This window comes from Biomphalaria glabrata, chromosome 8, assembly GCF_947242115.1.
Source record: "Biomphalaria glabrata chromosome 8, xgBioGlab47.1, whole genome shotgun sequence".
Lineage (NCBI taxonomy): Eukaryota > Metazoa > Mollusca > Gastropoda > Planorbidae > Biomphalaria > Biomphalaria glabrata.
In genome coordinates, this window is record NC_074718.1 from 22,878,218 (window position 1) to 22,904,111 (window position 25,894).

The 25,894-nt window shown below is 36.1% G+C and overlaps 1 protein-coding gene across 3 annotated transcripts in view; it reads left to right on the forward strand.

The window, feature by feature from the left end:
• Positions 1-25,894, forward strand: part of LOC106054548 (formin-J-like) — a 219,504-nt gene that overhangs the window by 142,137 nt on the left and 51,473 nt on the right. Inside the window, exon 1 of one of the 3 annotated variants that reach the window (XM_013210450.2) lies at positions 19,330-19,537. The exons of 1 other annotated variant lie outside the window; for it this stretch is intronic. In XM_013210450.2, the coding sequence (XP_013065904.2) occupies positions 19,353-19,537 (185 nt within the window). In that variant the 5' untranslated portion in view covers positions 19,330-19,352. Of the gene's footprint in view, positions 1-19,329; positions 19,538-23,329; positions 23,478-25,894 lie in introns of those variants that run through there. One more of the 3 variants, XM_056039617.1, reaches the window with a different exon arrangement.

Genomic DNA, 25,894 nt, shown 5'->3' on the forward strand with positions numbered 1-25,894 from the left:
ACCAATAGTGCAGGTCGTCTTGATGCCAACACTTCCATTGAATGAACTAGAAATGGATGTGTATTGCGACAACTGCTCCAACGATTTTTTTTTTAGAAATTTGAAATTTTAATTATAACTTTAGAAAATAAAATTAACTAGCTAATGGGCCACACAAAGAAAACTAGTTTGGCCGTTAAGAATTTTCAAATAAAATCATGTTAAAATTAAATTTTGGCGTCTTGTTATTTCGAACATATTTATCGGGAATTCCCGCACTCAACTCATGTTTTTTTGTAATCAGGAAAAAGGTGATGAAATAAATAAACGTGGGTGAATATTTTGTGCACAGTCTTAAGTAGAAGCCATTAGCTGGACTGCTTATAGAAGAGATTGATGGTGCAAAGCTCACACGAAGACTCCTTGCGAGAATGAAGCATCACAAGAAATAAAAAGAAATGAAAAACTATAGACGACCATCAGCGTCATAAATTGTTTTTAAAAATATGTTTCCTGTTCAGTATTTTTGGAATGTTTCTTGTTGATCAGAAGTTTGAATAGAACTGACTAGCGGCACGCATCGTTAGCACCAAGTACCGCGAAATGAACCCGTTTAGATGCGTTCGCACGATGACGCGAAATTGATAGATTTGTTTTGTGTGGAATGCTTGGGTGTTGAAACTTGGCGCCATGTTTGTCAGTGGAACACTATTGTACCGCCCGAGCAGACGTGACTGGCATAAGTGGGGCGCTACAGGTTTTCGGCCAAGTCCAAGGGACAACTAGATCTACCGACCTGGCAGCGTGTTTGATTAAAAGGTCAATTGGTTCCGGTCAACCTGGTCACCTCCTTGGAGTGTCCATTATTATGTCGTCACCGACGTTGACCCAGATTTCTGGCCACGGGCTGATAGCGGTCTGGAAAGTAAACGTTGGCTTAAGAGCTTAGTGATAATTATTGACAATAGTATCAACTGGTAGGGGCGCCTCAAGTGTCTACTCTCTGTGGACGCCTTCGGAAGTGTGTTGTACCAGAGTGGTCACGGACTAAAGTGTAGTCAATAGATTCATAGTTCACTATGTGTTCAATGGAACACACGGAATTTCAATTTTTTTCGTGGGTTTGGCTTGTGAATTTTTTTTCTGCTTGTTTTTTGTGTTTTTGTTCGAGGAAGCAGAAAAGAGAAAAAGAAAGGGAGGTAATCTCACTCGAAACTGGTGTCTTTATAAGAAATCTTAGTGTGAATTTTCATACATGATACCAAAACTAAAGAGAGCTAGCTTTTTTTTTTTTTTTTGCTGTGTTCGGTGTACGGAATGGCAGAAGTGTCGATAAGGTATTTGTTTTTAGAAAGTATTTGATGATCTATGGTCACTTGTTAGCACTTCTGTCTGAAAGTATTTGATGATCTATGGTCACTTGTTAGCACTTCTGTCTGAAAGTATTGGATGATCTATGTTCACTTGTTAGCACTTCTGTCTGAAAGTATTTGATGATCTATGGTCACTTGTTAGCACTTCTGTCTGAAAGTATTGGATGATCTATGGTCACTTGTTAGCACTTCTGTCTGAAAGTATTGGATGATCTATGTTCACTTGTTAGCACTTCTGTCTGAAAGTATTGGATGATCTATGGTCACTTGTTAGCACTTCTGTCTGAAAGTATTTGATGATCTATGGTCACTTGTTAGCACTTCTGTCTGAAAGTATTTGATGATCTATGTTCACTTGTTAGCACTTCTGTCTGAAAGTATTGGATGATCTATGTTCACTTGTTAGCACTTCTGTCTGAAAGTATTGGATGATCTATGGTCACTTGTTAACACTTCTGTCTGAAAGTATTTGATGATCTATGGTCACTTGTTAGCACTTCTGTCTGAAAGTATTTGATGATCTATGTTCACTTGTTAGCACTTCTGTCTGAAAGTATTGGATGATCTATGTTCACTTGTTAGCACTTCTGTCTGAAAGTATTGGATGATCTATGGTCACTTGTTAGCACTTCTGTCTGAAAGTATTTGATGATCTATGGTCACTTGTTAGCACTTCTGACTGAAAGTATTTGATGATCTATGTTCACTTGTTAGCACTTCTGTCTGAAAGTATTGGATGATCTATGTTCACTTGTTAGCACTTCTGTCTGAAAGTATTTGACGATCTATGGTCACTTGTTAGCACTTCTGTCTGAAAGTATTTGACGATCTATGGTCACTTGTTAGCACTTCTGTCCGAAAGTATTTGATGATCTATGTTCACTTGTTAGCACTTCTGTCTGAAAGTATTGGATGATCTATGTTCACTTGTTAGCACTTCTGTCTGAAAGTATTTGATGATCTATGGTCACTTGTTAGCACTTCTGTCCGAAAGTATTTGATGATCTATGTTCACTTGTTAGCACTTCTGTCTGAAAGTATTGGATGATCTATGTTCACTTGTTAGCACTTCTGTCTGAAAGTATTTGATGATCTATGTTCACTTGTTAGCACTTCTGTCTGAAAGTATTTGATGATCTATGTTCACTTGTTAGCACTTCTGTCTGAAAGTATTGGATGATCTATGGTCACTTGTTAGCACTTCTGTCTGAAAGTATTTGATGATCTATGGTCACTTGTTAGCACTTCTGTCTGAAAGTATTTGATGATCTATGTTCACTTGTTAGCACTTCTGTCTGAAAGTATTTGATGATCTATGTTCACTTGTTAGCACTTCTGTCTGAAAGTATTGGATGATCTATGTTCACTTGTTAGCACTTCTGTCTGAAAGTATTTGATGATCTATGGTCACTTGTTAGCACTTCTGTCTGAAAGTATTTGATGATCTATGTTCACTTGTTAGCACTTCTGTCTGAAAGTATTGGATGATCTATGTTCACTTGTTAGCACTTCTGTCTGAAAGTATTTGATGATCTATGGTCACTTGTTAGCACTTCTGTCTGAAAGTATTTGACGATCTATGGTCACTTGTTAGCACTTCTGTCTGAAAGTATTTGATGATCTATGTTCACTTGTTAGCACTTCTGTCTGAAAGTATTGGATGATCTATGTTCACTTGTTAGCACTTCTGTCTGAAAGTATTTGATGATCTATGGTCCCTTGTTCGCACTTCTGTCTGAAACACAAAATTGTGGCATTAGACTCACGTTATAACTTATAACTTATTTGCACACCAATGGGCGGCAATCTGATACGACGATCTACTGGCGATCATTGAGAAAATCAGCAGCTGAAGCCTTTTTTATTTAGTTGGGAACAGGAAGTTCGAATCTTTGATATCGTTGAGTTTAGGGTGAAGATCTCGTGAAAATTATCGTTAAAATTATTGGTATTGATAGAAATGCACTGATTAAAAGGATTTAGTTGGTTCTTCATATTTCAATGGAACATTGTTTTGCAGATATAATTATAAACATATAAAAGTTAAAACACTGAACACTGTGCTAAATCTTCAGCTAATCTATAATATTACTATGAATTCATCTGGGTCGTGTGCACTAGGTCTGTGCTTTGGTTATGAAACGGCTATACAAATTTTTCAATTTGGTTTTCTGTTTAAAATGACGTCATTGTCTGTCGTGGCGGTTGGATTTTGTTATGTTGTATTCCTCTCAGTGGTAAGGAAGTCTTCTGAGCATGAAGATGCACTACCAAAACGTTAGGCCAGATGTCTGTTTGAATGTATTTAAATGTACTCTAGGATAATCTCTGGATAATCTCTGGTTTCAAATGCGTGTGTACATACCCGTTTGGTTCTAGAACTTGGGTTAATTATCAGGCAAGCAAACCACGCTTCTCGTCTGTATGTTGCTTGATACCTAATGTCTAGAGAGAGAGAGAAGTAAGAAGCTTCTAGTTTCAATGCACAATCTTTGCTCTTTTGGCTCTGGCGGTTCCTCTTGTGACAGTCACGTGACCAAGCTCTTAAAAAAAAATGGTCAGCTAAGGGTTTGCTTTGCAATAACAGTGTCCGCATTTTTTTTTTTTCTCTACCACTATTTTCACACATAATTAACATTAGAGCACATTTAGCTTGTCGACCTTTGGGTGCTTGCATATTGACTTCACCAGTTCGGGAGTGTACACTGTTTCATAGGACTTGATTTCGTCACACATAAAGAACAAAAAAGAAATCCGCTTGTAGACATTTGATGAAATCAAACTCTGTTCGCGCCATTTTATTGAAGTTCATTCTTAGACAACGAAGATAATGTGCAAATGTCAGTGAGGCGGGAGGCAGGTGTGTTGAGGCTTTCTCTCAAGTTGTTATCTTCTATCACCTTATTTACCTGGGATTTATTCATCTGGAACTGAAGCGGCCATCACGCTTGGGCGCCACGGCTTTGATCAGGAGTAGCACAGACGTCAACAACAAGACACGTCAGGCCTCCTTCATCTTGTTGGCTGCTGTCATCTCAATGGCAGAGACAAGGTCAGAAGAATGAATAGAGTGAAGTTCTGACTTATTTAATTCTGACTTATTTTGTTTAGTTTTGTAGTTGACAACATTTTTTCTAATGCAATACTGTAATGCGTTTATGCATGCAAACGTTCAACACTTTTGAGATCTCTGGGAAAAGCTTAACTCTAGGTTCCATATAGTTAAATAAAATCTACAGCAGTGCGAAAATAATTAGTTAATTAAATATTGCACTGGTGAGTTGGGGGGACTGCCATATGCACATAATGTTCATAATATTAAAAACAAATATAATTGTTAGTTCCTTGAGTCCCATAGATGAAGAAGTGGGCTTCAACGGTGAATCAAAACTAATTAATAATATTGTTAATGACGTGGTATTTCAAACATTGTAATAAAATGCCAGGCACCATGAATTAATGTGCGAAATAATCAACTCGATAAAAAAGACTTTGGGATCTATAGGGTAAATGATGTAAAGGTCATCTGTTTCTGTGGCCGACGGTTAACGGTTCGAAAGCCAAGCTCTTAAAGTTTTCTTCTTTCCAATGGCAAGTAAAAATGGGTTCACGCGAGATCATTCGATATGTCTTGATTCACAGCCCGACTTCATTTTAAGCAACTCCAGAGCCGACCTTAACATATATATATATATGTGTGTGTGTGTTTTACTCGTATCGGATGTTCCTACAGGATTGGACGATAAATACATCCTGGTCCAAACCTCCCGCATGACGGCTGTGGATGTCCGCAGGTAGGGTTCGAACCATCGTGAACACCGAACGGCATTCCAGAGCGCAAGCTACAAACATTTACCACACATATATGTATTATGTTGACGGTCATTGACTTGTAGCACCAAACTGCTGGTAGACAATTAAACCGCTGTAGGCGCAACATCTTTAACTTGTAAAGTTTGAAATAACTGGAATAACTTCTTTGTGAACAAGACTAAATAAAACTTTTGATTACACTAGAGACACATTTTATCTTGAGTTGAAAGAAATAAATGTAGTCGACTTTATGAATAATATAAAACAAAATCTAGCTACAAAAACACGTCTTTTCACTCTGGCAATCTGAAGTCGTCTGTTGTACCTGAGATTGGTGACGACAATGCCGTTTATCTGGCATCATGACACTGCATAGCTAACCTCTTCCAACAGTCACCATTGAAACATATACAACACTCCATAACAGTATGTGTGTGCTTGTAATGAGACTATCAACTGCAAGAGCAGCGGCCTTCAACAGCTGTGACAAAGTGCAGCCGAGTATTTCCAATTGTTTTCTATTTAGAACGTGGTAGGTTTAAAACCTTCCATTAACTGCGTAGGATATGGCTACTGACTTTATGGCTGATGCCTTCAGGAAATCAATCAAACAAATCACACCCTGCAAGATAAATATTTTTTATTGCTTTGTGACTTAAAGTTCGATTCGCTTTGTTAGATAGAGATAACAGTAGTATCAATAGATCCATTGAATTATTAACGCTTATATTATGCTCACAAATCGATATTTGAATTATTGATTTTTTTTTCAAAGGTAGTTTGAAATCTATATTTCTATTTGATTGTTGAACTCAAACTTGAATGCAGTGGATCTCAAATCTCTTCGTTTGTTGATTGAACCATCTAAATACTGTATTGACTTCTTCAAACTTGTTTAAATCTCAATCAAAACGTAACCCACGATTTCAACTGTCTTGCAGGTTGGTAAATGGTTGAAAACCCCGTGTCCTTGTGACAAGAGTTGTAATTGTTATCTTCTGAGGTTTACATAGAGTCTTATCTCATAGGAAGACAAGAAGTGGACAAAGCAATGCTATCAGTCACTCGTTTATTCCTTGTCTAGTGCTAGAAACGTTTTCCAAGAATCCCAGATTAAATTTGTCACTTAGTTAGTTCAAGGTCACAAGGTCATGTTCACTTTTGTTAGTTGAAGGTCACAAGGTCATAGTCTAAAAAAGGGGTGGGTACAAGTTGTAGCAGGACATGGCTTTCATTTGATCACATTGAACGTTACAACGTCGTGCTAGGTTCAACGCAATGTTCAAAGGTAGCCGCTTGGGCTGTCAAATGAGGCCAGGTCTCGCCTGTGTTTTAGCTTTTGAGTTTGTCCAGCGTTTTTGTTGACCAACGCACAGAAGGGACTCTGGACATAAGAGAGAAATAGAGAAAAGTAAAAAGTAAAGTGTATTGGGAGCTGAATAGGAGAATGTTAATAAGTGACTCTGTAAAATATTATTTTAACGTCAAATTGTGTAGAACTCGTCTTCTGTGACCGCTTCTGTTTCAAAATCGTGTGAGTAATCATTCTCTAGGTCATGATATTCTATAGGTCATGTCATTCTCTAGGTCATGATATTCTATAGGTCATGTCATTCTCTAGGTCATGATATTCTATAGGTCATGTCATTTTCTATGTCAAGTCGTTCTTTAGGTCATCTCATTCTCTAGGTCGGGTTGTTCTTGTCATTTCATTGTCTAGGGCATGATATTCTCAATGGCATGTTTTTCTATTGGTCCTATCATTCTCTAGGTTATGTCCTGCTCTGTTAGGTCATGTTCTAGTTCAACCCATTCTCATGGCGTCCCTTAAATTCCGCTTGGATAGTCAATCACGTATTCCTGATGGTCGTGTGGTAAAACGTTTGGCTTCGAACCCATGATCGAAAGTTCGAATTTATGTGAACAATTTAAACCTCTGTATTTGTAGGTCGTCCTTGAGTCCACCCAAATCTAATGAGTGCAAAGCATAAGTTGATATCATCTGACTCGTGGACAGCAAGGTCTTAGAAGGAATAGTGTCTTACTTTGTTTTTTAAATTAGAGCAAGCAATGGTTCATCCCTTCTATCCCAGTAAAATATGTATACGGTAAACTCTGTTGTAGCAATGAAACTGTACATATTAAATAGTCTGTTGTAGCAATGAAACTGTACATAATAAATAGTCTGTTGTAGCAATGAAACTGTACATATGAAATAGTCTGTTGTAGCAATGAAACTGTACATATGAATTAGTCTGTTGTAGCAAGGAAACTGTACATATAAAATAGTCTTTTATAGCAAGGAAAGTATCAACTTAAGTTTAGCCTGACGACGTCATCTAGCCGCTAGCCACACAACATGTTGACACTAATATTATTAAATGAATAGAACATATTATTGATTTATGATAAGCTGGTACATATTGACTTACCAAGAGCAGTTTTGAGGAGGTCTACTTATCACTTATATTATGTTCTTACCGCTCTTGTTTTCTCCTTTTTTGTCACTTTGTCACACACTCTCTTTCTTTTTCGTTCTCTCTCTCTTTTTATCTCTATTCATATTTCTATTTGTCGTACTCCACGTTATTTGCTTTCTTCTCTTTTCTCTCTAGTTTCTCTTTTCTCTCTTCTCCCCTTTATCATTTCTCTCTTTTCCTCTCTTCTTGTTTGTTCTCCTTTTTTCTTTCCCTCTTTTATTCTTTTTCTTCTTTTTTTTCGCTTCTCGTCTCTCTCTCTTTTTTTCTTTTTCTCCTAACTCTTCTTCTCTTTTCTCACTTCTGTTATCTCTCTGTTCTATCTCCTTTTTTTTTTCTCTAATCTCTTCTATTATTTACCTCTCTCTGTCTCTCTCATTTTATCAATGTCTCCTATTATTTTTCACATTCTCTTATGCTAACATGTAGATAGGACATACACCAGAATCATTCAATACAATGCCACTGTCTGATATAATCAGCATCTCATGTGTAACGTTGGAGAGAAACTGGTGTGAACGTTAATTTTTTTATCTATTGTTACAATGGTGTTGGTGTTTTTTTTTTGTTTTTGTTTTTGTTTGTTGTGTGTGTAATTGCCTAATGCACAAATTGCAAAACATATTTTTTATGGATAATAAAGATTATTATTATGTTAGAAACGAACGAGTATTCATTTTCTGGCGCTGCCAGGGTCGAGTTTTGTTAAAGAGAAAAAAAATTCAATGTAGTCCCTTTTATAGTTTCCACTGGTGAATTTTCTGGTGATGTGGCAGGTCTGCAGTAGCAGGGGAAGGCTGTTCTGCCTCAAAGTGGCGCCCATGTGGAAACGGTTACTTGAGGGGGTAACTAGGCTACATGAAAGGCGAAACAAAACTCCCGTGGGCGTGTCCAAGGGTACGCGAGAGTGAACCCATTGCACGGTGCGGAGTTGAAAAAGAGCTTCCACGTCCCTGTCGATAATCCATGCGCCGTTCCTCAAGGGACCGTTACATTATTGGCGAGTTCCCCTATGGTTAGCTTGGTATAACATAGGAAAATGGCGGAGGCTCCGAGTAAACTCGGTCCTTTGGCCATGTCTAGCCCATGCGTCCGGTTTTGTCGGAAATAGCAATGCTTTACATAGGCATTGACTTAGATCTCTTCCAGAAAGAACTGTGGTTCATGCAGGTTTTTTTTTTACTGGTTGATGCTCAAACAGGTTTTTTTTTTCAAACTTAGAGCTCGAAGAGCCTTCGGCTCATCTCTTTGACGATCTTAACGGTCTGCAGTAGTACCACCCTCTTACAGGCAACGAGAATATTCCTGATAATTTTACGGGCCTCGAACGTATGTGCGTATTCAGTTTCTATTATCCCCTTGGTTGATATCACAATGAGGTATATTGTTATTCTAGATAACTTCCATAAACGCTTAATCTCCAAGCCTAGGTTCCCACGTTTTCTTTGTTTTTCCATTTCTATTTTTATTAAATTATTATTATTATTTATATTGTATTGCTGTCTGTACACTTCTCTCCTCCTGTCCCTGTATATGCTCTGCACAAAACAAACATCGGGTTATTTTTGTTACCTGTAATCTCCTATGTTGCCATGTTTGTACGATGCTAAATCCAGAACTTGTGTTATCAGTATTTGGACGTATCATGCAATGTAGATACATTCTCATCGACGCCCTTTCATTACATTTCAGCTCTACTTTTTGTCTACGTCCTCTTAGCTTAGAACTGTGTCCTCATGTCAACACGTCGTCGTCCTAGCAGCTGAACTCTCCTGTACGGCATCCTTGCTGTCACGTGATAACGAGTCATTAGTGATGTCAGCAAACATTGAGGCTATAACGAGGTTGCGCCGATACGAGCAACGTCACAAACATACAAACATACAAACAAGCTTTTTGCAGTTTTATTCTTGGGTCGAAACTTTGTTCGTTCACCCTCCCTTCGTCTCACTCGCCACCTCATACAGCATCATCTCCTTCTTTCTTTCTTTCTTTCTCTAGCCCGCACTACCATAAAAACACACGCACTCGTATGAACACACACACACACATCAAGTCAGTCCCCAGATAAGGTGTTTTCACTCTTAGAAAGACTCCACAGGGGTCAGACATCTTGTTTTCTGACAGTAGAGCTTAACTCGAGCGATGACAAGGTTTTCTTTTTTAAATTACGTACAGACAGACAGACATGCTGACAGACAGGCTCAGACACACATTTACGTTGAGGGGGGGGGTGGAAATCCGATCTCTGACGTAAGAAGAGAAACTAGCCAAACCTGTTTCATTTATTATTAACGTTATTATTATTTTTCTCTTTAAATGTAGTTTTCCTTTAAAAAACTGTTTTTATGTCAAAGAGTTTTGTTTTTCCTTGTTGGTCTATGCACGAGATAGCTTAAAGTAAGTTGGTGTCTATTATGGAAATTTGAATGTCAGCCTACTGCCGTATAGAAATAGTTTGGTCACTTGTGACATCAATCCCGTAGCTTCCTTGTCATGTTTGCAGGCCTGGTTGTCAGAAGCGAGGCTTCAGATTTAAGGACGATTACTTTTCACAGCGGTAACAGTTTTCATGGAATTTAAATGGAGGGGAGTGGGGGTCAAGGGGATGTTGACTAGTCATACAAATCGATTTCCAGAAATCGTTAGAACCATCATCAATATGGATGGTGGTTTAATGAAGGATCCGGTGACTAAGAATAATTTAGAGATGACATCCAAGTGATAAGTTTGGGGGTTACCAGGGTGAGGTTCTGAGTGGACTTCCTAAAACTTGTAGGTCTTGAGTTCGAGGCCATTGATTGGACTTCAAGTGTCACTACTTGTGAGAAAACATAATCTAGAAACGTTTAATTAAAAGGAAACTTATTTTATTTAGATATATAGAAGTAGTGGAGTCACTGCAGACGCTTCGTCTTTATCACCAAGATCTTTGACAATCCACCATTGATTTAACTCTTTGACACACCACCTTTTGTTTTAACTCTTTGACACCCCGCCAGTGATTTCCTCCTAGAAAGTTATGTCGAGTGATTGACATAAGCAGCTGAATGTTACAAATGAACAGACTTCAATCGTCTTGACAACGACTGTCACGTCATCATCTCCAGGCGGTGTGTACCCAAGCTTCCGTGCAAACAACCAAAGTTCTTCTACTAACGCCTCCATGACATCCTCTGACTCAGACGCTAAATTTAGCTCGCCATAGACTTAGAAAGTTAATTATGAAATCGTGTCATCTCATTTATTCCAGTCTTCCTGACCTTTGCCCCTACAAATAATTACCCCGCTAATTACAAGTTTAGAGAAGTATCGCCCTGTTAATAAATCGTTGGATTGGATTGTCCACCTCCTTCCTTGCTAAGAGTTGTGTCCCATTAATCAAGTTGGTAGATAAACTTCGTTACGTGGTGCACCCACTTTCTGGAAGGTGGGGGGGGGGGGGGGTCTTTTTATAGAGTAAGTGTAAATGTTATGAATTTATCATTAGTTCTCTATAAAGTTAATAAAGTAATTGCCCAATAATAGTATTAAACGTCTTGAACATCAACATACCATCTTCGTATATAAATAGATAACATTGTTTGATTCATGTTTTAAGTTTTTACAAATGTCTTCCTATATATACATATGAGACAAAAAACAGAGAGTGAAAGACAGAGAGAAAGAGAGATTATTATGATGCTTTATGCTATTTGTTATTTATATCTGTATGCTTGTTGAAAAAAATATTGTCACATTTCTTTACAAATATATTTATGCTCAGTTTTCATTCGTCCAACTTAATTATACATCGCATTTTATTTTTGGTTTAAATTCACATCACGTGACGAGGCGTGTGTGTATTTACAGATGTACGAAGTCTGAGCTAGATGTCACATTTAAAAGTGCAATCGGCTTAGATCCATTTGTAAGTCTCGGATATTATTGTTATTGCTTGGTTGCCTCATTTGTAGGCAAAGAAAATTAAGGCAATAGGATCATTTGGTGGGGCAATACTGGAATAGAGCAAAACATAAATTACTATTTTTATTTTAGAATTGATCTAATTGGAACCTTTGAAAAGTTAAAATTGAAATGTCTGACGTTGTTACTGACTCGTGGTCACACTACGGATGTTTTGTGAGACAGCTGACTTGTGGTCACTACGGATGTTTTGTGAGACAGCTGACTTGTGGTCACTACGGATGTTTTGTGAGACAGCTGACTTGTGGTCACTACGGATGTTTTGTGAGACAGCTGACTTGGTCTATCCATGTTATGACCACATCTCACATCAGAGAATATTACTTTGGATGTGGTCAATATGGTGAAATGACTCTGACTAACATTCAAGTTGACGTGGAACACTGATGATAACGAAACAAAGGGATGAAACTTGAACCAGACACACGAAGAACATTTCTAGAAAGTAGACACAAATGTCTCTCTTTTTGGTTATTTTCAACGAAAAAAAGTCTCCTATGAAGACACTGGCACGTGACGGGTGTTCTGTTTGATAAACCTCTTGGCACTTTGTGGTCCCGTGTCGTCATACAGTAGTCCTTAAACTTAGCCTTTAGTAGGTGGTTGGTGTTGTTTTTTAGGTTTTAAAAGTTTTTTTTTTTATCAAATTGAAAAATCTTAAGTTGTATTCTTTATTTTTTCTAAAGAAACTTAAAACAAAAAAATCAACGTCAGTAAAAAATAAAAAAAAAGGACAAAACTGTAAAAAGGGGGGGGGATCTATTCTGGAATTTTCCAATCTTCTGAATCATAAAATAACGATTTTCTGTTAGCCTGCCAGGGTCTTTGAACCGCGATTGATGGTTTCTCGTCACGGTATTGACCCTTATGTCACGTTGACATGTAGGTGGTCGAAAACTGTTGCTAAGCTGTCCAAATTAATGTGATGGAAAGTTGGAATAAAATTGTTGCGAAACGCTAACAGGGGAGATCATTCTCCGGTACTTGGTTCAAATCATGGGATATTTTCTTTCCAGTAATAAGGTGACGTCAGAATGATTTTGTTAAGATAAAATAGTAAGATCATTAGTGTCTCAATTTAACATCTATATAATTTATTTCATTAGCCATTGATAATTTTATACAATTTACTTTAATTTTTGGTGCTATAAAAATGCATTTTTTTTCTCACCCTAGCCTCCTTTTGACAATAAGTGACGTATTGACTATTGAGCTCATTAAGACATACCTCAACGGTATGAAGCTATAATAGATCCTGCAAGTTTTGTGCAAGTCAATAAGCGCCCAATGCCCAGATTTACTTACTTACCAACCACGTTCCTTAACTGTAGCCTAATGTCTTTACATCTGACTCGTTAGAGCTGTTCTCTTGTTCTATCCCAGACTTACTGGACACACGTGTGGTTTTAATGCAGCTTCAACCAGTGCCCCGCTCCTTTTTGCAAATGACACACTTGATTTAGATGTACGCTCCTCTATCAAATGTGAATATTCATGCATAACAAACACACGTCAAACATACAATTATCAGCATACACATACAAACATTCATATTTACGCATATCTAATATATATATACGTGAATGTAAGGTGTATGTATGTATGTATGTATGTATGTCCCCCAAGGAAATCGAAACCTTTTGACGAATCTTGATAAAAGTTATCATAAATGTTCTTTAGGTCATGGCTTAGACCACTGTGTACGTTTAATGCCCCCCCCCCCCAACCGGTAGGTCTTGCAAAAAAAAAAAAATCGTCTTTATTCAAGCACGAAAATGTTAACAAATTGGGTAAACCCATGCTCACAGCATTTTATATTCGAATAGAAGATGTGAATATGCCGACTAAACGGGTCAAACCCATTTTCACACTCTACTTTTATTTTCGTGTCAAAATTAAACAATTTAAATTCGCCATGTTTGACATAGATCTAAATCCAATGTACTACATCAGTATTACCCTAAGGCCCTCGGGTCATATCCGGCTAATATATATATATATGTACTTAGTGAAGGATTGCCTAACTTTTAACTACTAATAAATTAATAATAACGTTAAAATACAAGATTAGTCATATTTTTCCCCACATTGGAAAAGGTGCCGGTACGCCTTACCGGTGCGTACCGTCACAAAAAAAGCACTGCTAATATATATATATATATATATATATATATATATATATATATATATATATATATATATATATATATACACACATACACTTATTAATATATACAAACACCACTAATATTAACACATACATATAATTATACACATATTATACGTACATAAATATTACACCACCCCACCCTCAAGATGACCTACTAGATTATATAAAGGAGAAGAAGAATACCTCTCATACATTTAGCTCTAGGACTTTTAGTAATACATGATACTGCTAAATGGGAAGGGGGCCGGGCACGACCAAGTAAAAGGAGGGAGAAGCGGGGCTGTGTCGGTTGAGTGATTAGGTGATTCCGATCACAGAATTAGGCAGCCTCAAACCATCAAGTGGTCCACAGTAACTATCAGATAGCTGAGCTCTCAGATCAGTTGAGCACATAAGGTGTTATTACATCGATAAGATCCAATCGTTGTCAAATTGTATTTTCCGCTGCTCGTGGGGGAGGGAGACAACTCAAATCAAAAACATTCCAAGGCCGCTAACACACGCGCTCTTCACATAGAAAACTATTTCTCAAGATTCCCTTTATGAAGTCTGTTAAGGAAACAAGTATAATATTTTTTTTAAAGTACTTTAAACATAAACAAAGTTTACATTACCTAAGTGAACTTGTATCAATGAATTTGAATTAATGATGTAAATAATTTATAAAAGATTTAGACCAATAATAATAAATTTGTGCGATTGGAAATGATTTTTAGCCATTGTCTTTGAGCTAGCACAATTTCATTTTTTAGCTTGCTAAATGCTCTATGGTTCAATCACTTGTCTGGACCAGTATTGTTGGGGGGGGGGGGGGAGAGGTGTATCTGGAAGAAGGTTTCCGTGATGGATTTTTAAAGCAATTTAAAAAAAGGTTGTTCGGATTAAATTCGCACTTGATGGCTCAAGCATCCTCAAGCCGACACGCTAACCACTGGGCCAGCCAATGGCTTGTCAAAATAGAAGGTGTTATAGTTATCTATTGTAAGTTTCAAATTTTAAGCGATCACATATTTCTCTACACAAGGCTTATCTTTCCACAGCGTATATTATCTTTATATATAACGAAATTAATTAATTATGACTAATTGACAAAATAATTAGTCAATGTTTCGATTGATTCATTTTGTTAGGGGCAATCAATATATTGTGGAAATTGTCAACTTGATCCGACAATGGAAAATGGGATAAATTACGTGTAGGCCAACAAGATGACAGACAGACAGAGAGAGAGTGTGAGTTTGTAATAACCTTTTCAAAACAAACACACAAATACACATCTGAAAACAAGTGAATATCTCAATACTTTGTTTAGAGAACCAAGTGAATATCTCAGTACTTTGTTTATAGAACCAAATGAATATCTCAGTACTTTGTTTATAGAACCAAATGAATATCTCAGTAGTTTGTTTATAGAACCAAATGAATATCTCAGTAGTTTGTTTAGAGAACCAAGTGAATGTCTCAGTACTTTGTTTATAGAACCAAGTGAATATCTCAGTACTTTGTTTATAGAACCAAGTGAATATCTCAATACTTTGTTTAGAGAACCAAGTGAATATCACAGTACTTTGTTTATAGAACCAAATGAATATCTCAGTACTTTGTTTATAGAACCAAGTGAATATCTCAGTACTTTGTTTATAGAACCAAATGAATATCTCAGTACTTTGTTTATAGAACCAAATGAATATCTCAGTAGTTTGTTTATAGAACCAAATGAATATCTCAGTAGTTTGTTTAGAGAACCAAGTGAATGTCTCAGTACTTTGTTTATAGAACCAAGTGAATATCTCAGTACTTTGTTTATAGAACCAAGTGAATATCTCAGTACTTTTTTTTGGGAACCAAGTGAATATCTCAGTACTTTTTTTATAGAACCAAGTGAATATTTCAGTACTTTTTTTGGGAACCAAGTGAATATCTCAGTACTTTGTTTATAGAACCAAGTGAATATCTCTGTACTTTGTTTATAGAACCAAGTGAATATCTCAGTACTTTTTTTTGGGAACCAAGTGAATATATCAGTACTTTTTTTGGAAACCAAGTGAATATCTCAGTACTTTGTTTATAAAACCAAGTGAATATCTCAGTACTTTGTTTAGAGAACCAAGTGAATATCTCAGTACTTTGTTATAGAACCAAGTGAATATCTCAGTACTTTGTTTATAGAACCAAGTGAATATCTCAGTACTTTGTTTATAGAACCAAGTGAATATCTCAGTACTTTTTTTGGGAACCAAGTAAATATCTCAGTACTTTGTTTAGAGAACCAAGTGAATATCTCAGTACTTTGTTTAGAGAACCAAGTGAATATCTCAGTACTTTGTTTATAGAACCAAGTGAATATCTCAGTACTTTTTTTTTGGAGAACCAAATGAATATCTCAGTACTTTGTTTATAGAACCAAGTGAATATCTCAGTACTTTGTTTATAGAACCAAGTGAATATCTCAGTACTTTTTTTTATAGAACCAAGTGAATATCTCAGTACTTTGTTTATAGAACCAAGTCAATATCTCAGTACTTTGTTTATAGAACCAAGTGAATATCTCAGTACTTTGTTTATAGAACCAAGTGAATATCTCAGTAGTTTGTTTAGAGAACCAAGTGAATATCTCAATCTCAGTACTTTGTTTATAGAACCAAGTGAATATCTCAGTACTTTTTTTGGGAACCAAGTGAATATCTCAGTACTTTGTTTATAGAACCAAGTGAATATCTCAGTACTTTGTTTATAAAACTAAGTGAATATCTCAGTACTTTGTTTATAGAACCAAGTGAATATCTCAATCTCAGTACTTTGTTTATAGAACCAAGTGAATATCTCAGTACTTTGTTTATAAAACTAAGTGAATATCTCAGTGCTTTTGTTTATAGAACCAAGTCAATATCTCAGTACTTTGTTTATAAAACCAAGTGAATATCTCAGTACTTTGTTTATAGAACCAAGTGAATATCTCAGTACTTTGTTTATAGAACCAAGTCAATATCTCAGTACTTTGTTTATAGAACCAAGTGAATATCTCAGTACTTTGTTTATAAAACTAAGTGAATATCTCAGTACTTTGTTTATAGAACCAAGTGAATATCTCAGTGCTTTGTTTATAGAACCAAGTGAATATCTCAGTACTTTGTTTATAAAACTAAGTGAATATCTCAGTACTTTGTTTATAAAACTAAGTGAATATCTCAGTACTTTGTTTATAGAACCAAGTGAATATCTCAATCTCAGTACTTTGTTTATAGAACCAAGTGAATATCTCAATCTCAGTACTTTGTTTATAGAACCAAGTGAATATCTCAGTACTTTGTTTATAAAACTAAGTGAATATCTCAGTGCTTTTGTTTATAGAACCAAGTCAATATCTCAGTGCTTTGGTCAGAAAACCGAAAGAAAATTTCAAATAAATTCTGCCAGTAAAACTTAGCAAATGTTATTGTCTTTCCTTCCAAGACATTCAGTAAAATTCTGCTCTTTCAGCTCTTTGCTTACTTGAAAAAGAATGTCTGTATATTCTATTTCATTTCTCTCAGATCAAATGTGAATCCATTAGAATTGAAACTTCTGATTTTCTATTGAAACATTTATTTTTCTTATTTTCTTTCCTAAAACCAAAAAAAAAAAAAAGTTTGTGTTGATTGACTTCCTAAGAGACCAATGAAATCATTCATTGAAGATCTTTCTTGAAGGCTATTTATAGAATAGGTTCGTTTATATGAGGAATAACAGGTTATGGCAACTTTGAAAACTTTGAAATTAAATTGTGGGCCAGATAAATGAAAATGTCCCAGTCACAAAGGAGATAACACGATTCACTAGTCATATTTTAAGTTCTGAAATTATTTAAAATCTCCCACGTATGTTGCCACGTGACCTTTAGCTGGAAGTTACACCAAATAAAAATATCCATCTCTTACAGATGTAATGTAGACTATTAACTACCTCGATGTGTCGCAGAGAGTCGGTAAACAAAATTCCCCATTTGTATCAGTTTGGCTATGACGCAAATGGAGTGTAGGTCTAGATGTTCCTTTCAATTGACGACATGAATCAAAATGGCGGGCTCCAGCTGTAGAACATTCAGACTTTGAACAACATTCTATTTAAATCTAATGTTTGTTTCGTTCTCTCTTGTGAATGTGAACATTTTTTAAACTTCGTAGCATCTCTCTTTCTTGCTAAGTGGTCTGGCCAGAGAGCTACTACCGTGACAGTACTGGTTTCCATTCATTTCTCATTGAGTCCAACCCATTGCAATGAGTCCATAGCATACATTTAGTAAAACTAAAGGTATTTAGTCGTCGTATTGTTCTCCGGACATCCGCGTAGATCTTTGGTGGCAGAAACGTTTTATTGTGTTCGATTAGGTACTTCACTCAACTTTCAAACTGTTCGGTGATGGTAGTAGATCATATTCGTGTGTTGGAGATTGTTTTAAGGCTTTCCCGATTTCAAACAAAAGACTACAGGTCTATCTTAATGAAATTAACTCCTACAGGTCTACCTTAATGAAATTAACTCCTACAGGTCTACCTTAATGAAATTAACTCCTACAGGTCTACCTTAATGAAATTAACTCCTACAGGTCTACCTTAATGAAATTAACTCCTACAGGTCTACCTTAATGAAATTAACTCCTACAGGTCTACCTTAATGAAATTAACTCCTACAGGTCTACCTTAATGAAATTAACTCCTACAGGTCTACCTTAATGAAATAAACTCCTACAGGTCTACCTTAATGAAATTAACTCCTACAGGTCTACCTTAATGAAATTAACTCCTACAGGTCTACCTTAATGAAATTAACTCCTACAGGTCTACCTTAATGAAATTAACTCCTACAGGTCTACCTTAATGAAATTAACTCCTACAGGTCTACCTTAATGAAATTAACTCCTACAGGTCTACCTTAATGAAATTAACTCCTACAGGTCTACCTTAATGAAATTAACTCCTACAGGTCTACCTTAATGAAATTAACTCCTACAGGTCTACCTTAATGAAATTAACTCCTACAGGTCTACCTTAATGAAATTAACTCCTACAGGTCTACCTTAATGAAATTAACTCCTACAGGTCTACCTTAATGAAATTAACTCCTACAGGTCTACCTTAATGAAATTAACTCCTACAGGTCTACCTTAATGAAATTAACTCCTACAGGTCTACCTTAATGAAATTAACTCCTACAGGTCTACCTTAATGAAATTAACTCCTACAGGTCTACCTTAATGAAATTAACTCCTACAGGTCTACCTTAATGAAATTAACTCCTACAGGTCTACCTTAATGAAATTAACTCCTACAGGTCTACCTTAATGAAATTAACTCCTACAGGTGACGTTAAGGACAAGTTTTAAAAAATTGGCCTCTTCAACACCCCCTCCCTCCTCCCTCTCTTCACCTCTCTCTTCTGTCGCGTTAACGCTGACCTGAATGTTCTTCAATGCAACGCTCCATAATACAGATATATACATACACTGCTTAAAGAGGGGGGAGGGGGTTTACGGAAAGAGGGGGAGGGTGTTGAGGGGTAAGTGTGGGGAGGGGAGACACACAGGTAACATGACTCATGGTCGGTGTCTTGCTAAAGAGTACCTTCAACCAATTCATTTATGTGGATCTGTCTGGAGTGGTGTGTGTGTTTCTCTCCACTTCTGCTGTTCTTGTTCTATGTTTCCAGTTTATTCTTGCATTACATTGGAATCTTGACTTACTTCTGTGGTTGTTGTATACACACAAGTGTTGGATTATTTCGTTAGTACGACTTCTTTTTTATTCTTTTGTTGGATATTTTTTTCCTATGGAATAAAAATTGATTAAATTTGCAGTATTTAAAAAAATAAATTATAATTTGGTTTCTATACATTTCGATGAATTTTTTTTCTGCTTTTTAAAATATTTTTTTAAAATATTTATTTTGTTACTAGAATACAAAATCTGTAATAAACAAGAATAATAGTATAGTAATATATGTTGTATTGACTAATAGGCCTACTAAGTTTAGTAACTGACCAGTATAGATGTAGTAACTGACCTATATAGATCTAGAGTCGGTATCTGTATGGATACCGTAAATAGTATACTATAGGAGCGCTCACAAAATGGATGCTAGTATTAAGACGGAACTAAGACTATAATATAATTAAGACAAAATTTTAAATTGTGTTCCTATAAGAGTAATAGCTTGTACCTCTACAGGTTCTACCTGTTCATATTTAATGTTGTGATAAACTCTAGACTAGACTCTCCGGTCAGGACACATAAGATGTAGACTCTAGACTAGTTCTATGCGACCAAGTCATTTCTACAAACCAGCAAGTCAAAAGTCTCTGCCAAGGGACATAACTTTTCTCTGTATATCTTTTAGTTGCCCTTTTGGCAAAATATTGGCCATTTCACAAATTTGTACATGTTTAAAAAAAAACAACAGATTTTGATAATAAGAATATAGAAAATTAAAATGATATTTAAATTGTCAAATCTCTGCAATACATTGATAGCAAAAAGTTTCGCTAGAATCTTTTTTTTCTTTTTAAATTGCCATAGAATAAGAATATTGTAGTCTAACTTCGATACAATATCTAAATCTTTAAGTATTCTTTGTACAGAGTTTCATCGGTCTAGAGATGTATATACGTAATGTCCATAACAGTTTCAACTTTGAACTCCAATCATATCACCTCTGTTCACCACACGACTTAAGTCCATTACACGCTTGACACTAACTGCTGCTAAGGGAGAGAATCTTACTCGTGTTTCTGTGAACTTCTTACTGTCGGATTACATTTTTCTTCCTAACGGATTACATTTGGCCCTGTCTTGGATTAAAACATTCCCTGCAGTTGGATTAATGTCTGTATAGAACATTTAAAACAAGTGGTAAGAAAAATAGGAAGTATCACGTGCATCAATTAGAAAACTGCTGGAATCTATCTATCTATCTATATAAATATATCTATATATCTATATCTATCTATCTATCTATCTATATAAATATATCTATATATCTATATCTATCTATCTATCTCTCTCTCTATATATATATTCATCTATCTATCTATCTATCTATATATGTATATATAAAGAGAGAGAGAGAGACAGAGATAGATAACATATGTATTTAAGTGTGTGTGTCTGTCTGTCCAATCCGTCCACATATATGACTATCAATTCAACTTTTTTGTCTCTTGTTATTTCTCTATGTTCCTATATGTGAGTCAGTTTATCTTTCTATCAATCTATAAATAGCTCTTCCTCAAAAAAATTATCTCTATTAAAAATACATTCAATCTACTTGTCCCATCTATTAGTGTATATCTGTCTGCACGACTGCTATCACCTGTGTTCACCTGAATCTATCCACTTCCTCCACGTTGTCTCTATGGACCCATCAGTTAGCCTACCTCCCCCCCCCACTCCTCCGTTAGATAGAAAGATAATGTTATCACTCGTAGGACAAAAACATGATTTTAGAAACGATCTGAGTAGCTATCAAGATTCACTCATTTGAACCGGCTAGACGTCACAGAGTCGAAACGTTAATCAGATCAGACGTGGAAGTGAAACTGGTTTTGTCAGCTTTAAGTCTGACGTAACAGTGACCACATCACTCCTTGCAGCATTAGACGTGTGTGTGTGACCATTGACTTAACAAAGTACACCACGCGCAGACTTAATATCCATGTTGACAACATTTATCTTGTGACGTCGCTGACTCGCTGTCCAACCAAAATGTGTGGTCGAGACGGCAAGTAATTTGTCTCTCAACAGACACGAAAAGTTCCTGATCTGGACATTGTTTTGAAAGGCAAGTTGAATCCTGCACCCGTCCCTGCACCCGTCCCTATTTGTTGAAAGATGAGCTCATTCAGTGTATCCAAAGTTTTGACTGCAAACAAAAAAGTATCGATCTTCTGTCTCAATGTACTGTTGACACTTCTACTTCTGTTGACTAAACTATTGACTTATTTATTTGTGTATTTTAAATCACTTTTATATAAAGCATCTTCCATGTTTATATCATGCTCAGTGCGATTGGTCCAATCTTTTTGTACGGATTGGGTGGGTATCTGGTTTTCCGTGCTGCCTTTTGGCCCTCAGCAAACACAACTCTGCTCGAGTTAGGATTCGAACTTGAGCCCCCTTGTTGGGTGGCAGAGCCGTAGCCAAGTGGTTTTGGTCTCACAGCCTAACAACCCACATTGACCACAACACTTATGACGACATACTGCACATCAAAATAAACTCGGATACCATTGAAATTGTGAACATATGTAAAGCGAAACGTTGACAATGTTTCATGACCTTATTTTCATTTCTTCCTCTAGTCTAGTGCATTAAATGCTCGTTAAAACATGGAGACTACTCGTTCTTACCATCATATGTTTTCACACATTAATTTACCAGTTCACTCCCTTTCCTGTTGTGTTTCCTTGTTCACCAGAGCTCAGTTTGAGAACAGCGATATCCAGGCCCCTTGCTTTTCAGCCTCAAAGTGGCTTTCGGGTGGAAACTGTCGTTAGAGAAGACGTTTAGGCCTAAAGTGAAGCAAAACAGAACCCTCGCTGAGATGCCCAATGAATGCGTTCATTGCACTTGCGAGATGAAGACAGAAGATTTTTAGACAGACAAGCTTCCTTAGTTCGATGTCTTAAGACTAAACTAATAGGACTATTACGAAGAGAATTGCAACAGTAAAAATTTGTGATTTTAAGCTTAAAAGTTCTAGGGGTCCGCTTAAAAGAACCTAGAACAGTATAACTATCTATAAATAGCTGATAATACGTCTTTATTTCTAGTCCAATATTTTGCTTTTTTTTTCATCGTTGAAATTCAAATGAGCTGCATAATAAAGCAATATATTGCTTTGCCATCAATCTTTTTTTTTTTCCTGTGTCCATAATAACTTTGAAGTTTCCAAAGTTAAAGGTAGTGGTTATATTATGTAATACTTTTACTAAATAATTATGGTATAATCTGAGATAAATCGTTGTCGATTTCTAGTTAGCTAGTGTATAATTTAACTACATATTAAAATTGAGTGGTTACTTAGTAGAATGAATGCCTAAATACTAGCATTCTTTGTGAACTGTTTAAAACTTGTGTTCTAAAAGTTCTCTTTGAATGTATATTGATTGCTAACTACTACGTACAATTGACTTACGTTACTATCTTTTGAAATGACTATGTGAACTTTTGGCCTTTGCTTTGACCTAAAGCGTTTTTCTCTTATTTTCAAGTCTCCGAGAAAAGACTGTATGTGTACATGTGTGTGTGAGGGGGGGGGGAGGGAGGGGAGGTCATAACATGTTTATGCATGATGGTGTATTAATCACGTTGTACTTCAATAAAAAAAAATCTATAATTTATTTTTCCACAATCTTCGGTGTGTGTTGCGGGCATATTTGTGCTCATGTGCTGGGGGCGTGTTTGTGTGTGTGTTTTGTTTCATTTACAATGTAATTGTTCTGTAAATGATGGTAATTTCCCACGACCCTCCCCGTTGAGTCAGTAGAAGAACGTCCGTCAGCTTGTGTTTTATTAGATCTAACTTTATTACGAGAGAAAGAGAGAGAGAGAGAGAGAGAGAGAGAGAGGTGATGGTGTTTTAACGTGTGTCTTCGGGAATCACTTAACTATGTTTGATATAGAACACAATGGTCAGTTTTATAACCTGCGACGGATTATCTAAGAGGTGAGTTCAATCATGTTCCATGGTTTGATTTACTTCATCGATCTGCCTACACAGTGTGTTAAGGCCTACTCAGTGTAAAAAAGTAAATATCACTTTAATGAGCCATGTTGACACTACATATATGTGTATGTGTGTCGTCTTCGTAGTTACATTGTTTCCAAACAGTTTCAACTCTCTAAATGCCACAACACATAATAACAAAGAAAACAGCTGGTGTCAACTACACGTGACACATGACAGAATAGTTTGTACGGGTCTAGGCGCATCCTTAACTAAGTCAGAGACAGTTTGGTCCAGCTAAACATACATTATACTATATTAAGTTTATTCCTCAAAGTCTCATTCTCCATAGTAGTGGTCATTCTCTGAGATTTCGGACCTTCCTATTGTAGTCCTTACCATTGTTCTTGCTACTGTTAATCCCTTACAATGTAGCACATACAGTTTCTCTGCCTCTCAAGTATCTACCACCTTTAGCTGTGTTGTTTGTGGATAAGAATGTCTCTCTATACAGTAAATTGAAAAACTGCTTGATGAGATGAACCATAGTCGTTCTACGAATGTAGGCGACCAACATTGTTATTGTATTTCCTATTACTTCGAAAATAATGACATTCTGATGGCATTACATTCAGTTATACAGTTATTTATATATTATATTTACTTCCTGTAAAAAAAAAATCTAAATCTTCAGATCATTTCTAATCTCCGAAATATCCGAGGAGCCTCTCGATCGTTGTTACTCTCAGCGATTTGGTTGTATTCATCTTATAGTCAAAAGTACTAATGGAGCGTGTTGTGTACGTACGAAGCGTGAAGGTTGTCATGAAGAGGTGCCTGGTGAAGCGAGTCAGAGCCCAGACTATGGCTAAACGATCGTGGCATATCTAGTTTGTGGCAGTGATGTTTTAGACTACTGCTGAACACTGTATGCTATGTCCAATTGGGTTCTTACATATTGCAAGCTCTGATGATGATTGTAATACCTATGTGGTAGGAATAATGTCTTATAGTATAATATCTCAATTCTGTTGAATGTGGTGTCTTGATTGGTTGACCTTTCTCAATAAGTTTCCTCAATGTTGATATAACTGACGTGACTTTGGGTATGAAGCATCTGTACAAGTTGCATATTCCTAGATAGCCTCTGTCTTAAAAATATCTATAGCTCATTTATAATTGCAGATATATTGACAAATACGCAAAAGTGCTATTTCTTCTATTGTGCCATTAGAGAATGGAACGGGTTGCTTGAATCAGCCTAGAAAATTAACAACTTAGCTGAGTCTCTAATTATCAAGCATGACTAAGACACGTGGATACGAGTAGGACGTCATTATCATCTGTTAACGAAGGAACGTATGTACTGTATAATATAAAGAGTCTGATGTGCCTCTTAGAGATTTGGGTGAAATTCCAGTGACTACATCGCTCTGTTGTTTTTCTCGTCACGTCGTGTGTGTGTGGCGTTAGTGTTACTTTGGCTGTTATTTACTGGCGAGAACTATCGATTGGATTTATTGATCTCGTGTGGCATGTTGATGTATGCTGATACCAGGAGGCTGATGAATCAGCTCTGCCCAAGGTCCTGTCTTCTGCCAGGCGTTGACTTGTCAGCAGAAATATGACGCAATGTAGCGGGATGTGAGCTCGTCTTCCTAGTAGTGATTTACTGAATTAAACTGTGCATCTGGATCGTGTGTCTTCCGGGACTTTGACTTGCAGAGCTGAATAGCTTTTTTGTACATCTACTAGCACTAAAACATAATACATAATAAAACATTCAACCATATCTAACAACTACAAAAACATAGCACAATAAAATAATTATAAAATAGACTTTCAAATTCAAAAACCTAAAATTTAAAATTGTCATATACATGAACTCTATCTTGCCAGATGTCGTTTGGACAAAGAATGGGGCATCTTAAATAACAATGTAAGCCTTAATACAGTTTCAATATTTTACTAGTTGATATAATCTGTAATCACAGCTATAGAGTTTTAGCTATATAGATTACTAAAAGAACCTCGGTAATTGTTAATGCGACTTTTTCTATTTTTTTTTTATTTTTACGTTTTAAAATTATTTTTTGTTCACACACACACCAATGCACATACACATGCACACACATACGTTATACTCTGGAAACGTTTCCGGAACTGAAGTGGTTACAATGTTGTTATTTTAAATGTGTTTAACAATGTTTAGGATATGTTTATATACATACTTTTACTTGTAAGATTTAGTACACTATACTATTTACTAACTAAATATAAAAGTTTACTATCATTGGTACCATTATATTAAATACATACTTTATGGTAAAATAAAATAAAAAAATATAATCATTTGGCATTAAGATCGTTCCCTTCAGCGACTCCACCAGGAAACTAAAATGTTTCTAGCGAGCGAA